Source organism: Dermacentor andersoni, chromosome 3 (assembly GCF_023375885.2).
Source record: "Dermacentor andersoni chromosome 3, qqDerAnde1_hic_scaffold, whole genome shotgun sequence".
In the NCBI taxonomy this organism is placed as follows: Eukaryota; Metazoa; Arthropoda; class Arachnida; order Ixodida; family Ixodidae; genus Dermacentor; species Dermacentor andersoni.
The window spans coordinates 15,960,948-15,974,921 of NC_092816.1; the positions used below are offsets into that span (position 1 = coordinate 15,960,948).

General features: G+C 41.0%; 1 protein-coding gene across 1 annotated transcript in view; it reads right to left on the reverse strand.

Moving 5' to 3' along the window:
* Window positions 1-712: 712 nt before the first annotated feature.
* Window positions 713-13,974, reverse strand: part of LOC126520583 (uncharacterized) — a 155,959-nt gene continuing 142,697 nt past the window's right edge. The window contains exons 11-12 of the mRNA XM_055065578.1: window positions 11,502-11,749; window positions 713-5,616 (exon numbers count right to left, since the gene is read on the reverse strand). Of these exons, the coding sequence (XP_054921553.1) occupies window positions 11,508-11,749 (242 nt within the window). The 3' untranslated portion in view covers window positions 713-5,616; window positions 11,502-11,507. The remainder of the gene's footprint in view (window positions 5,617-11,501; window positions 11,750-13,974) is intronic.

Genomic DNA, 13,974 nt, shown 5'->3' on the forward strand with positions numbered 1-13,974 from the left:
TGCTGAGCAACGGGGAGCACACTAGGCCATGGTGCGCATTTGTACAAAGGTCTGAGCGGAATGCACAGTAAACTACATGGTACGAACGTCGACGGTTCTCCCTTGGAATCATCCTGTCTGAGAAGCACGACGCTATACCAGGGTCCTTTGCTGTACTTTGCTATCACATTAAATATTTTGCTGTTTGAGCCAAGCTGCCCAATTTTTCTGGTTAACCTCCCTATGTTCCTCTCTTCATATTCTTTACCTCTCTCTGAGGTACTTCTGCTGTCAATCAATAAACCACACTTAAAAATGAAATAACCATGAATTACCCAATGAAATATTGAATTAAATTGTAGCTTAATGTCCCCAAACTGCACAGAGGGTTATGAAGAGCGCTGTAGTGAATGGGGGCCCCAGATTGTTTTTGACCACTTGGAGTTCTCCAACTTGCACCCAGTGCACGGTAGACAAGTGTTTTTACATTTCGCCTACCATCAGAATGTGACCGCCACAGCCGGGCTCAAACCCAGTGTTCCTTCTGTTCAGCGTGTTTGTTGGCTTGACTTGCCTTACTACTTTATTTTCTGACCCTTTGATTTTTGACTTTGATTTTGACATTAGACCATAGAAGCTACCCTAAATTCAAGCATAAATGCAATACTAACCTTTCAATGACATGACTGGTCAACTACGTTCATAGCTTTAAACCAGAAAACAAATGGACAGATCACATTTCATAAATGAATGTTTATGGTTGCTTGTAGAAGGGAAGCAAGACAGACAAAAGCATGTTGACATCACCTGCTGTCCTCATATTTGTGTTTCTGCTTGACGACAAACAGCCAACTCAAAACTGCATCTACGATTTACAAAGCTCACGTTGCATATCTGGCTCAAATATCAAGGACTGATGTTTAAAAAAACTGAAAAAAAAAAGACAGTGCAAATGATCATACAATATTCAAAGCACATGAGACAAGAACGTAGACAGAGCCCCTTCACCACTGTGTTAATTTAGAAGAACGGACAGACAAAAAGGAAATGCTAAAATTATATGCTGCAATGATTTGTAGAGAAAGAACATTTGCACGCAAAGTGTGTTGCAGTCTGAAAGATAGGGGAAATATTCTTGCACAAATGCATGCTCAGCTGCTTCATTCATCTAATGATTTTTGGCAGAATTCTCTGTGTATGCTTTGTGCGGATATTTGCACAACCAGTTCAAACAATGTCTCATACAGCATTCAAACACAGCCAACAATCAACAAAGTGCTTCAAAAGCTAGAAAAAATTACCCTCTTTAACTGAATACCATCAGTATGTGTACCCACAAATTGCCTCAACAGTTCCTGCTTCGTAATCGTCAAAATAGTAACCTAGCTGTATAGTATCCCGTGCTTATAGAAGGGTAAATAAAGCATATGTAGTGCACTGGAGTTTAAACCAATATGCTGGACCTTGGTGGCCCAACAACCTAACTCCCGACAATATTAGTCACGTTAAAATGAGACCATGAGCACTTATACACTATCTTTGCATGCCCTTGCAGTTCTCTCTTCTGATACGTGCAACATTATGCATAATTCAACCGTAATTTTGATCATATGTGACCCTATCAACTCCCATTACTTGAATCAAACAAAAGGACTTTGAGGACTTTGAATGGGCACTAACGAGCTCTGCTGCTCCACACATGTATGTGTGCCAGACATGCCCTAAAAGTATATTATGCTAAAAATGTCCAGTTTGATAGTTCCAAGAACATCTGACTGATTTGCGCCCAAAAAATTATCAGATTTTTTAGGCCATCACACGTTACTAAAATATGTAATTTTAACTCACACCTCTGTACTAGATTGCAGTACTGACTACATGTGAAGCCATATGGGATTTCAACCCTTCCCAATCTTCAAGAGTAAACTTCATTTTACAGAGCCCTTGACATCTATAAGACAGCCAGCCCACGATCAAAATATGTATTTCGCTAGAATAGCAGCTTGGGCCAGTTGGTTTTCCATCCTGGTGTTAACAGCGCAAAACGTAGAAAGGACACGAGACGAGATGATGAAACCACAAGCACTGTAGTGCTTGTGGTGTTTGTGGCACTTGTGGTGTTGTTTTCTTGTCTCATGTCCCTTAAACATTTTGCACTGTTAACACCATTGCACTGATCAAAAGATACAGCTTGGCACTGAATAGACCAAGCTTTTCCTTGCAGTTACCCTTAGCACCCAATTGTGCTCAGAAAGGTGAGAAATCAGGTCAACGAATGCAAAGATGTAGGTGATAATGTGAATATAAAAAACTAAATTCACATCTGCAATGTTTGCAATATCACACATGTAAATTATGTCTGGAGAATCAAGCTAAACATTAAGTGCTCTCCAAATTTCCTACCACACCAATACGTTAGTTGCCCTGAAAAACTATTAACTTTATACTCCTGCAAAGGTATTTCTTTTTAGCATTCAATCCCACAGAGCTAACATGTGAACCCAAGAATGGAATTTACTGATAAGGCACAGAAAATGTGGCCTGTTTTCTCTTTTGCCTGGGAAGCTTGTAGACATACATTAACAAACTGAAACTTTTTACCAAAGCAATGACAAATAAAAATGTCTAGCAGTTTATTTTATCTTGTTGTTCACTGTGGAATTAGAGCCCCATAGTTTTTATTCAGCCATTCAGTGCAACGGTAGCCTGTAGTACTTGAATCTGAGTGCTAAAAGACAGATAATCAATAAAATGCATTATCAGCTGTAATATGACCGATGACAGGCTGAGTGCACACTTGTCTCACCATTACGGTCAACACACTACAGTAAGAATGGTCACAAGTTTTTCACAGAAATGCAGACCATGCTAGATCAGCAAAGCAGAAGAGAATCACAGCCATAATACTGTGGCTATTAAAAACAAACAATAAAACATGTCGCAAATGCCAATGAGGATTGCAGGCACACTATTGAAAATAGCATGAACTAGAAAGCTACGTAATGAATGACACGAGTGAAGGTAGCTAAAAGAACCGAAAAACATGCATACTTTTTAGAAGATGAACACACAAAGGAATATGAGTCAAAAAGCTGCAGTGGTTCAAGCAAAATGTGCAGCTGCAAAAGCATGCGATTTCATACATCACTGGTGAGTTTGATAATGAAAAAAAAGAAACAATGCTTGGAAGCACACTAACAAACACAGATTTTCTCAGCTAATGATCAAACTGGGCTATGTGGAACTGCTGCAGACGTTCAAGGGCATAAAAGCTAGAAGCATGGCGTGCTTTCAGCTACATCAGCAATCGGAATGCACCGGCAGAGTTTTCAGTCTGACAGCAAAACACAAGCAGCAAGAAACGATATTCACAATATACTTGGTAACGTCGTGGTGGAGGTAAAGATTTTTGATTTTAGCTATACCTCAACACATAGAAAACAAAACTAAGGTATTGTGTGTTAAGGTTCTGTAGGTACTTGGCACTAACCTAATACTTCCAGATGGTAAAACTCAAGTTTTATCATGACACAATGACAATAAGATATATAGAAAATTGCACGCAATACAGGAACAAACTAAAAACGTGACGTAAAGGGGTGACGTTATTACGTAATGTTCATTTTGGATATCGAGCTTTTGAGAATCTCCAACAGTAAGTGCAGAATGTGAATGTGAAGACCATGATATGGATTCAGAAGCCTGTGCAATCCATCAGTTTACACTTCATGATAACACAATAAAGTGATCCCATTCAGCCATCGTCTTCAAATTATGTGCATATACATCCTTCCTGCAAATTTAACATCAATGTGTACAAATTCTTAGAGGTCACAACATTTATTCTATGCCACGGGACTCACAAATTAAGAGCTGCTCACATGCTGGTGACACAGCGCTAACATTCTTCATATGATTTGCAGAAGGATGAATTTCTCCTACTTTATTTTAAAGCATGCAAGGAATTTCTAGAATCATAGCATAGCAAAACATATGTGGTTATTCTGTTTAGTAACTTATATGAGTGCATGGCAGCAAACTACCTCATGCACTAACATTGCTTGCCAGATAGCAAAGGACGACAGTGTTTGCTAACCAACTTGGAAGCTGATTCCATAACTAAGATTCTCTCTGCAATGCCTGATTGAAAATTTAAGCTAATATATCAATGTTAAAGGTTAAAATAGCGGCTGTTGATCCAGCAATGGCACAGCTAAAAAACTTATAATTGCCCTCTCAAATAATTTGCAATAGTATGCAGCTCAGTAAGCAGTCAAATGTCACCCACACAGAAGAGCAGACAGAACACAACAGTTGTGGTCAGACTGTAAAGGCATGCTCGCTCTCTAAGCCAAATTTTTGGCACAATGTGTTAACAGAACAGGTTCTTATTTCTTCACATGACCATTTTCCAACAAGCGCAGTCAACTATAATTGCCAAAGCCATGTTTTCACTGTCTGTGCACGATGACGAGATATCAGCAAGCATCAAATGTGGCATCAGCATTCTACACAAGCGAAGCACAACAAAAGGGAAAACATGAACTCTGAATGTGCAAGAAATAAATTGCAAGAAAGGGGCCCTTGACACTTCAACACTGTAATGCACCAGCTCAACCTGTTTCTGGGGACTAACTGCAGTGGTTGCAGTTTACTTTTGCATACACACACATAGATAGAAAATAAACTTTACAAAAGAGAAAAGTGTTATATTTGCATGTATGTTATGCAACATTCTTATACTTTAGACTGCAATACGAATGTGCACGTTGTGCTACATTTGTAGCAATGCACACTTTTATACACAAGAATTTTTCTTTTCTGATGTGAGAGGCTATACTGCTATACATTTGAGCATTGGAAAAAAGGGCAAGCCTGAATCTTCTGAGATTTATTAAGCAGACTTCCCTGCACACAGAAGATGCAATCTGATGCAATATCAACATGTAGTGCAGCAGAAGAGCAATACTCAAGAGACTCCAACTTCTTCACTATGCAACACCACTCACGCACAGCAAAAAGGAGGCGAGGAAGTGCAGAAAACTGATATAAATGAAATGCTCAAAGGCAGCCTCTACACGTATCTTATTTTCCCAAGCATGTGGCCGTGGTTGCCTTACGTTACAGTAAATAATGCTGGAACCTTAAATTAATTTACTGTCTATTTATTGAACCTCGAAAATTCCACCTCACATTACATCCATGGTCAGTGGTTGCAGCACACTCATGCAAATACAGCCCTTTAAGTAATGACATGGGAGAATGGCAGCATAGCATGTGGTACAGCTTTTTATATGTAACAACAATGCCACTGCGAAAATGAACAAGCACAAAAGGTACACAGCAGCTACACAGGGAAGGAAAGGAAACCGGGCATTATGCCAAGCTGCAAGTGAAACATGTCGCAGGTTCCCATCGTAGACACAAGCCCACTGGACAGTGATATTGTACATGTCTCCCATCAGTAATGGGAGACCACATTTGACCAAGTCATGAAGGCCATCTGAAGCGGCCAGCAGTTGCTGCACTCGGCGTAAATCATTTGGAGACATGGACTTCTCTCTTGTCTGCCGCTGCGACTTGTGCCCAGAGGTAGGGGAGGAGGGCAACTTCTTGGCGGCTTGCACCTCTGAAGTCCTGCAGTGAGCAAGGAGCATGTGTGAGACAATGCAAGGAGTTATTTTCTGCTCTTGCCTTGAACTACTGTTGACTCATCATAGCTAAAATTGTGAATAACTTCCAATATTTTACTTGGCTTGCCATGTTTTCAATGCATTTCGAAGCCACTTATTCCAAAAAGTTGTTAATTAGTATTTGGGGATCTTCAAGGTGGAAGAAAGCCACAAACAGATTGTTTGAAGACATTCATAAAACACTATTAATCAAGAAAGAGTGACAGTTTCGCTCGAAGAGCAAGGCGTTGACAGTGAAAACAAGGTTTAACATTGTGCTTGGACTCTTTCATTTGGGGCCTCTACTCAGGGATTCAGCCATAGGCATGTTTGCTCTGCAGTCCAACAATTTCTTATGGAGTCCAATCAAATGCCCTGTTAAATTTGTATATTTTTTTCATCATCATTTTAGTGCTTTTCAAGTACAATGATTATTGATTCTTCCCCTATTATTTCTTTCATTTTATCATGTAATTTGACTTCTCAAGAGGAATTGCTCTATAGAAATCCTGAATGTTTATTTGTGCTTATGACATGGTATAATCCATCTATTTCCTGGCCAATCCCCCATAGTGAATATGAGCCACGAGTTGAATGGGCAACAACGACCAACTCTAACTACTACCCTTTTCTTGGTCAATCTCCCATTGTAGGTATTAGCCATGAATTGAATGTGCAACAGTAAAGACTCCTGGAAGTTGTAAGAGTTGGGATCGGGCATGTCAAAAGGGGTAGCTGGCCCATGACATCATCCAACTGATCCACGCCATGGACATTGTTGAATGAAGGAACATGTTCTCATCAAGAATGAGGAGTGCTGGGTTTATTTACAATATCTACATGAAAAGTGGAGAATGTCACATCTCATCAGTCTAGCCTGACTGAAATGAAGCATACATAGGAGCCGAAAAAGTATGCTTAAACCCCCTCTGCCCTCCCTAGATCCCAAGGCCAGGGAAAACTGCCTCCTCCCTTCATCCAGTCGGAGTGTCCAAAGTCATCGAAGGATCCACATTGAGGGCGAGGGTGCACACAATTACTCTGGCACATTTGTTCACTGAACACACAGAAAGGAAGGGAGCTTCGTAGACAGGGATTGCCATGCTTGACTCAAGCTGGCACGCCTTGGTTTCTGGGATGACCTCGCAGTTAGCTCGAGCGTCTGTCAAATGACCGTAGCAGTTACCGGAGTCCATGAGGGAAAGCCTTAGAACACCCTTTTCCAGGAGCTGCTTTCTCCCATTGGTCCGTGAAGGTGACAGCGAACCAACAAACAATACTCAGTCCACCAAATGTGTCTCGCCTTGCTGGTGCCATAGGGATGTCCGAGGGGGGCGCATTGTTGGCTTCACAAAGCTATACATCACATGCAGTTAACAGTTAACTTGGACCAAGATTTTTAAAAAACCCAAGAGCTCTAGAGAAATCGTACTGACTGCATAGTAGCGGCAGTCGTATGTACTTACAGCTAGTATTTCTTTCATGACAAAGTACTAACTAGTTAATTACTTTTAATCAGTGAACTCTTTAATTATTGCTTGAATAGCAAACATATTAATTACAATGTTGTAGAGCAGCTTAAATAACCTTCGAATCAAGCATTTATTTCGTGCTGATGTGGTCCTGGTTGTTTTTTCCAAGAAAGAACAAAAGCCCGCGAAATATGAAATAGATGCGCACTCGCACGCTGCTACTCAAGCGCCTACAAGCAACCATTGAAATATATACAGCTGCATTCTCTTATCGCCGAATTGTACAAGGCTCCGCTACACTTATCAATGCGTCAGCAACGTGTTCCTTTGATGCCACGACCACCACATAGCGTGAAGCCCTGTATCGAGCTGCCGCCGTTAGTAAAGCCGTGTATCCGTGGCTATTCGCTTGGGAGCGCTTGAGTAGCGGCGCGCGAGCAGGTATCTATTTCGTATTTTGGATGTCTCGCGCGCTTTTGTTTTTTTCTCTGAAAAACCAACGAGGAAAAGCTGAGCACTAAATAAATGCTTGGTTCGGAAGTTATTTGAGGTGTCCTACAACATTGTAGTTGATATGTTTGTGAATCAAGCAATAATTCACTAATTAAGTACTACTTCGTGATGAAAAGAATACTGGCCGGAAGTACATAAGACTACAGCTACTATTCAGTCGGTACGATTTCTCTAGAGCTCGTGGGTATATTTAACATCTTGGTCCAAGTTAACTGGGACACCCTATACATATATATATATATATATATAGCACAAAAAGACAATGTATGCAGGAAGGAAAGACAAAGACAAGCGCTATCCTTATCTTCTGCTCCTGTGTGCATCGTCTTTATGTTGTGCTAATTTTCCTCATCAGCAACACATGGCCAACTTTGAACTGAGTGTGTAGTAAATTCATTGTACATGCAGAGGGGTAGTTCATGTGGGTGGACCGTCTCCCTTTATCGGCAGAATTTTTTCGACATTATCATGCCCACAGCCACAGGGAGACATAGTGCGTTTCCCTGATGCTCAATGTGATTGTTATCCTTTCACTCCCCTTTTTCACACAATCCCCATGAAAGGTGGTCAAATTATCTCACAGGGTTCGAACTCATGTCAACCTCAAACCGGATTTGATGACCTTACTCAACCTCATCCTACAAGTTTGGGGTGCTTTCAGGAGACCTGTCCTCAACTTTCAGCAACCACCAGTAACTTCACATTAAGCTCATTGCAACTTCAGGTCAAGAGTTGGATTTCAATCTCAATCTAATTGTATTTTCTATAGATAAACTTACGTAAACATGTTCTGATGGCTCTGATACAGGAGGCTAAAGGCCATAATACAGCAAGTTAAATGTAATGCTTAATGAAAAAGTTTGCTCAGTGGGAGATTTCTGCTACAAAACATGCTATGTCAAGGTGTCTTGTGGTTTATATAAAATATACCTAAATTTCTAAAGATGGAAACATTTACTTCAGAAGAAAGTCTAGTGAACGCTGCACATTCTTTTGTTCAGGAGGAGCAGATGTCCATCTAAACAGCTAAGGAAAGCATTACCAAAAAAAATTACAGCAGAGACTCTCTAGTGTGACTTCTCAGATAGTGCATAAGCACTCTTTCTAGTCGCTCATCTTGCACACATACATCTCCAACGTATCCGAACGCATCTCGCTATGCACTATATACATATATATATATATATATATATATATATATATATATATATATATATATATATATATATATATATCAGTAGTCATATGTAATCATAGGACATTCTCATAAATACCCCCACAGGACCACATGTATATGCATGTATATATGTATAAGCGGACGGATGGACGGGCCGACCAAGCATTTCACCTCACTCAGCTCAACCTCAAACTGACACATGAGACACAGAATGATGAGGTCAAATTTATGACTTCACTCACAGTACTTCTAGCAATCAACAACCTCACCTGAACCTCACATCCTCAGTTTGTCGGAACCTTGTGAGACTGCTCACTTTTGGTCTCCCATGTGGAACTTCGTCCCTCTTGGGGCAAGAAGGCTACTGGTTAGTTATTATTGGGGATCTCTAGTATGCTTTAGCATGCTATACGGTCAGCTATGCATGCACCACTTAGCTGTGAAGCATAGTGTGGCTGTGCACTCAGCTTAACTTTGATGGCTTATTCAGCTTTACTGACATAATTCAGAGGTCTGACAACTAGGCTTTCACTATCAGAAGGCAGCCATTGTCACACGAGCAGCTGGAGACATGCTTGAATATCACTTTTCCATGTAGCATTCTTGCACCTGAATTCAATGATGATAGCGATGCTGCTTTCTTAAAATGCTCATAGCATGAGGAGAAGGGGAGAGTACTAATGCAGTACAGTCAAACAATATAAGGCCTCTATATGCTAAGAGGAAGAATTGGTAATTGTAATGTAAACAAGTTTTTGCAATCATATATATATGTTGATCGTTTCAATAAAGTTTTAGTTGAGAGCTAGCACTCGTCCTGTCTTCTTCTAGCCTTTGTCTATGTCCCTTTGCACTACAAACCAAGAATATGTCATGTAAACTTCTGGCAGCTTTTTTTAATTAGTCCCTTTAAGGCAACATAGACCTAACGCACAATAGTTGCAGCTATGTGATTTGATTATGATGTTCCACTACCAGAGCGTCTTCACAGTGGTCCCTTTCGTTTTCTTCTTTGTGCTTCCCTTGTTCGCTACCACATGCCACCTTTTTTCACACATGCACAAACGAAACTTCCCATAAGTGACAAAATTCATAAAATAAATCACCAACTGGCCATTCTGCTTCACTCTATCTTGGTCTCAATAGGCATGAGCCTGTTCAAAAGTGCACAAACAGCTGCATATTGTTCCACAAAGAATATATTACCCTAGCCTTGTGAATAAATTTGCTCTTAAAGGCTTAAACTGAGTCTCATTTTGCATGAGTAAAAGCCATGTAACATTAACGACAACTTGCTCAGTGTGACAGAGAGTCTTCTTTCAAGATGAGGACAAGGATGAGTGACCACAAACAAACCTGCTGATAGCAAAATTAGTCATTGTAGCTTTGAGCCAATTACAGCTTTAAAAAGTGCTGACACAACATTTTAGACTTGTCTTTCTTATTTATTTTTAATATTATGGACACTCCAGGTGAATTTTCGTCATTGGTGTCGAAATTGCCGTGAGATTCCATGTAATGTCCTAGTTGTAAGACTGCACCCTGCGCATCGTATGCTGTGGGTGTGAAAGAAAATGTGCAAAGGTGAGCAGAGAAGGATGGCGGTTTTCTGCGCACCGTCCTCCTGCAGGCTAATGTGAGAGGCTAACAGCAAAGAAACACAGTCTGCCATTACTGTACCTATCACTGCACTGTCAGTTTTACCGCCTTTGCTTTTTCACAAAGCCTACCACCATTTGTCATTGCCTGTCGAATGTGTCATGCCCCCAACTTAGCGCTCATATCGGACTGATCATCAACACAAAGTCAGATGCACTTTCCTCAGCACAAACACTTTTTTATTTCTTCATACCACACACATCTAACGATTGTAACCACCTTCTTGTCGACATTGTATCTATTTCTGATCACACTCATTTTTGTCGTTCTTTATCTATGCGCCTTCACTGTAATAATATTGCATGATCATTTGATGTGTGCCTACTCGCCCCCCCCCCCCTTATGTTTTTTATATACATGTTGCGATGTGTGCAGTTTGCTCGATATTTGTTTTGTATTATGATTTGCTGATTTGCCGCTAATACTGTATAACATACTCGGAGCGTGCGTGAGTCCCCTCATTTAGTCTGGCCATGGCTACGCACGTCTGCCTGTGCAGCCGACCACACATGCAGCCCATGTGCCACATATCGGAGGTAATCTGTGGTGGATGCTCCTAATCTGCAGGGTTGCTCAGACTTTCTCAATGTTGATCGCAAGCACACACTTTCTGTGGGATACGTACGCACTTTATTTAGTAGGAAGCTAGGAACAGCAGAGACTCAAATATTTTATTGATATAACAGCGACTCTTTCAGTGACATTGCTGCTGCCAATTTCACCACTTTCAGGAGCATGTCCGAATAAGCTTACTCAAAGCATAACCACCCGATCTTGGAAGTCATGGAGGCAGCACAGGTACTATGTGCAACCACATCATTCAACACCTTTAAAGCTTTTTCATGAACAGAATCTATTTTTCATAAAATTTAATGAAACATTCATAATATCGTAAAATGAGCCCAAATTTGTAAACTTCACATAAAATTCGGGAGCGTTGGCTGTACGCATATAGTAATGGCCAAGGGCATGCATGGCTGAGGCAGCATGCTCAAATCTCACTGCAGAGGCGTGAAGACATTGGCTCACTGTGTCTCAGGAGTGTGCCAGGTGGCTGGCCTGCAACACGGCCAATGAGGAGGGCGTTGGCTGCATGACTGCAGCCAATGCCGCTGTCTGCGGCTGTGGCTGGACAGCAGACAGCATGTCATGGGGGGGACCCGCCGAGGGCCCACCGTGCTTCTCTCTGCGCTCAGCGGCAGCACGGCTCAGCAAGTACTGGGCCGCAAACTGGTGCTTTGGGTCCATGCGCATGTGCTCCATGTGGTGTAACAGTCCTACATCAAAACCCAAGAGTACAGGCTCTTAAGCTGAACAAGACAAAAGAATCAAAGAAAGATGGATATTTGAAATGATCAACAGTGGTCCAACAAAAGATGTTGTTAAGATCAACATTTCAACAAGGGGACTTGTTTTTGTCAGCGCCCTGATGAAGACAAGCTATGAAGTCGAAAAGTTGGCCTCAGCAACATCCCTTGTTCAACCACTATTGATAGGCTCTTAAACTGGTGCACATGTATGGTCAAACTTCATTACAATGAAAATACCTCCATTATATGCAATATTTCTTGCGAATACACACACTGATATTGTGCACGCTGTAACGTGATCAAGAGCCCTGCAGAGGGCACAAACGTTGGGCAAGCCGAGATGACTGGTGGCTACATGTGCACCGTCTTTCCACCACACGTAGTGTTGGAGGTTGCATAACCTCAAGTTTCTGAGATGCACTGAAGCAAAAGGTAGCACAAAGCATTCATTTCTCTCTTCCTGCGCTCTTCATCATGCCAGCATTGTGACAGCGAGCTCTCACAGTCATCGAGTGAGATCTGTTCATGTCTGCCTCTGTGAACAAAACACCGGCCTTCCAATAAAACTATGAAACTTACTTTGTGTAGTTGTCTAATACATTGCTATCACAGCTCCACCTTTCAGGCAGAAATGCGACTTTTTCTTAGCAAATGGCATAGAAAAAAGTGCTATGATATTTTCAGGACTGTAATCAATCATGTGAGCTAAGTTGAACCACACCATGCCTGCAATAATGGTTCTGTGCATCGTGGTTGAAAACGACTTCAGGAGGCTATATTAATGGTAATGAGAGTGCCTGCTAGGTATCAGTATGCACAAATGAAGCTAGAGCTATTCTCGGTCTTCAAGCTACCAGTCAGGGGTAGTGCACTCCTCCCAGAAGTGGTTATTGGTCACAAAAGCTCTGAATTCAGAGCATGCCTTTTGCATATGCAATAAGCTGTGCTATTAAACCCTGCCATAAGTATCCAGCAGCATTTGTGTTCAACATATACAATTGCAAATCAAATGCTGCAAAAAGGGCAGTAAAAGAGGATACAAAAAATAATTGAAGTGCAACATTATAACACTCTCTTCAAGGCCCACGGTGAAAATAAAGTATGATCAAATAGCTGCATAACAAAACCTGGTTCAACCGAATTTTCAGTACAAAGCAGTTTTCTTCATTCCTTGTCAATGTCCCATACCACTTAATGCATCAAAATTACCGCCACCACAAAGTATGTGACAGGCGCATTATCACTACAATTATGTTTTCATGGAGCACTTCTCAACACCATTCCTAAAAGAGATGAAAGTGATATTCAAGAGCTACTCATGCGAGTTCTGGTGCTAAGAAAATCTTGATTACCACATATAACACCAACATACATTGTCTTTAAACACCCCCATAAATAGCATTGGCAACAGCCATGCAACCGCTTACTATCAGGCCTAGCGTCGTCATCAGTCATCACAAGATGACGATAGAAGTTTTCATACAGTTAGCAACAACAACACAGTATCATTTTCATTACAAAGGTTCATCTAAATAAGTTATTTTACATGCTAAGCTAGTGGAAAAATAGCCATATCACACAATTGGGTGTTTCTCCAAGTTGTGTGATTCTAGCGGGATTCACCGTCACCAAACGGTTGCTTTACCGACACCCCTGTGGTTGTCATGGCCAACTACCATATCGTTGTTCACGAAGAAATGTGTGATGACAAAATTAATGGGAGTGTTCGCAATAATTTTGCTCCATTGGAAGGAGAAGATGCTGCCACAGTGTAGGTGCTCATTCTGGCAGCAACTCGTGTAGTGAATACCTTTGATAAAATTCGAAGTTTCGTCGGAGCTCATACCAACGACGATGTGCTGGCTCACCTGACAGAATGTGAAAAACTGCATAACATTGCTGCTTTTAAAGTAAGCGCAAGTACGCCTGAATTACAATCTGTTAGAATCAAATCTTTTCTGTGCCACTAAACCACATGTTTCACGGTTATTTATAATTTTTACAACAAATTTTCGCAACAAGATTTTCAAAGTGCCCTACCAATGTTGTTCTGTCAAATGCTACTGTAACAAGTAAAAAAGCAGTGCAGATTCACAACATGTGCCATGAAACTTGTGTTACAAAAAAAAAGAACACACAAATAAGGAATATAATGTAGCATACATCAGAGCAATTAATAGATGAGGCATGCA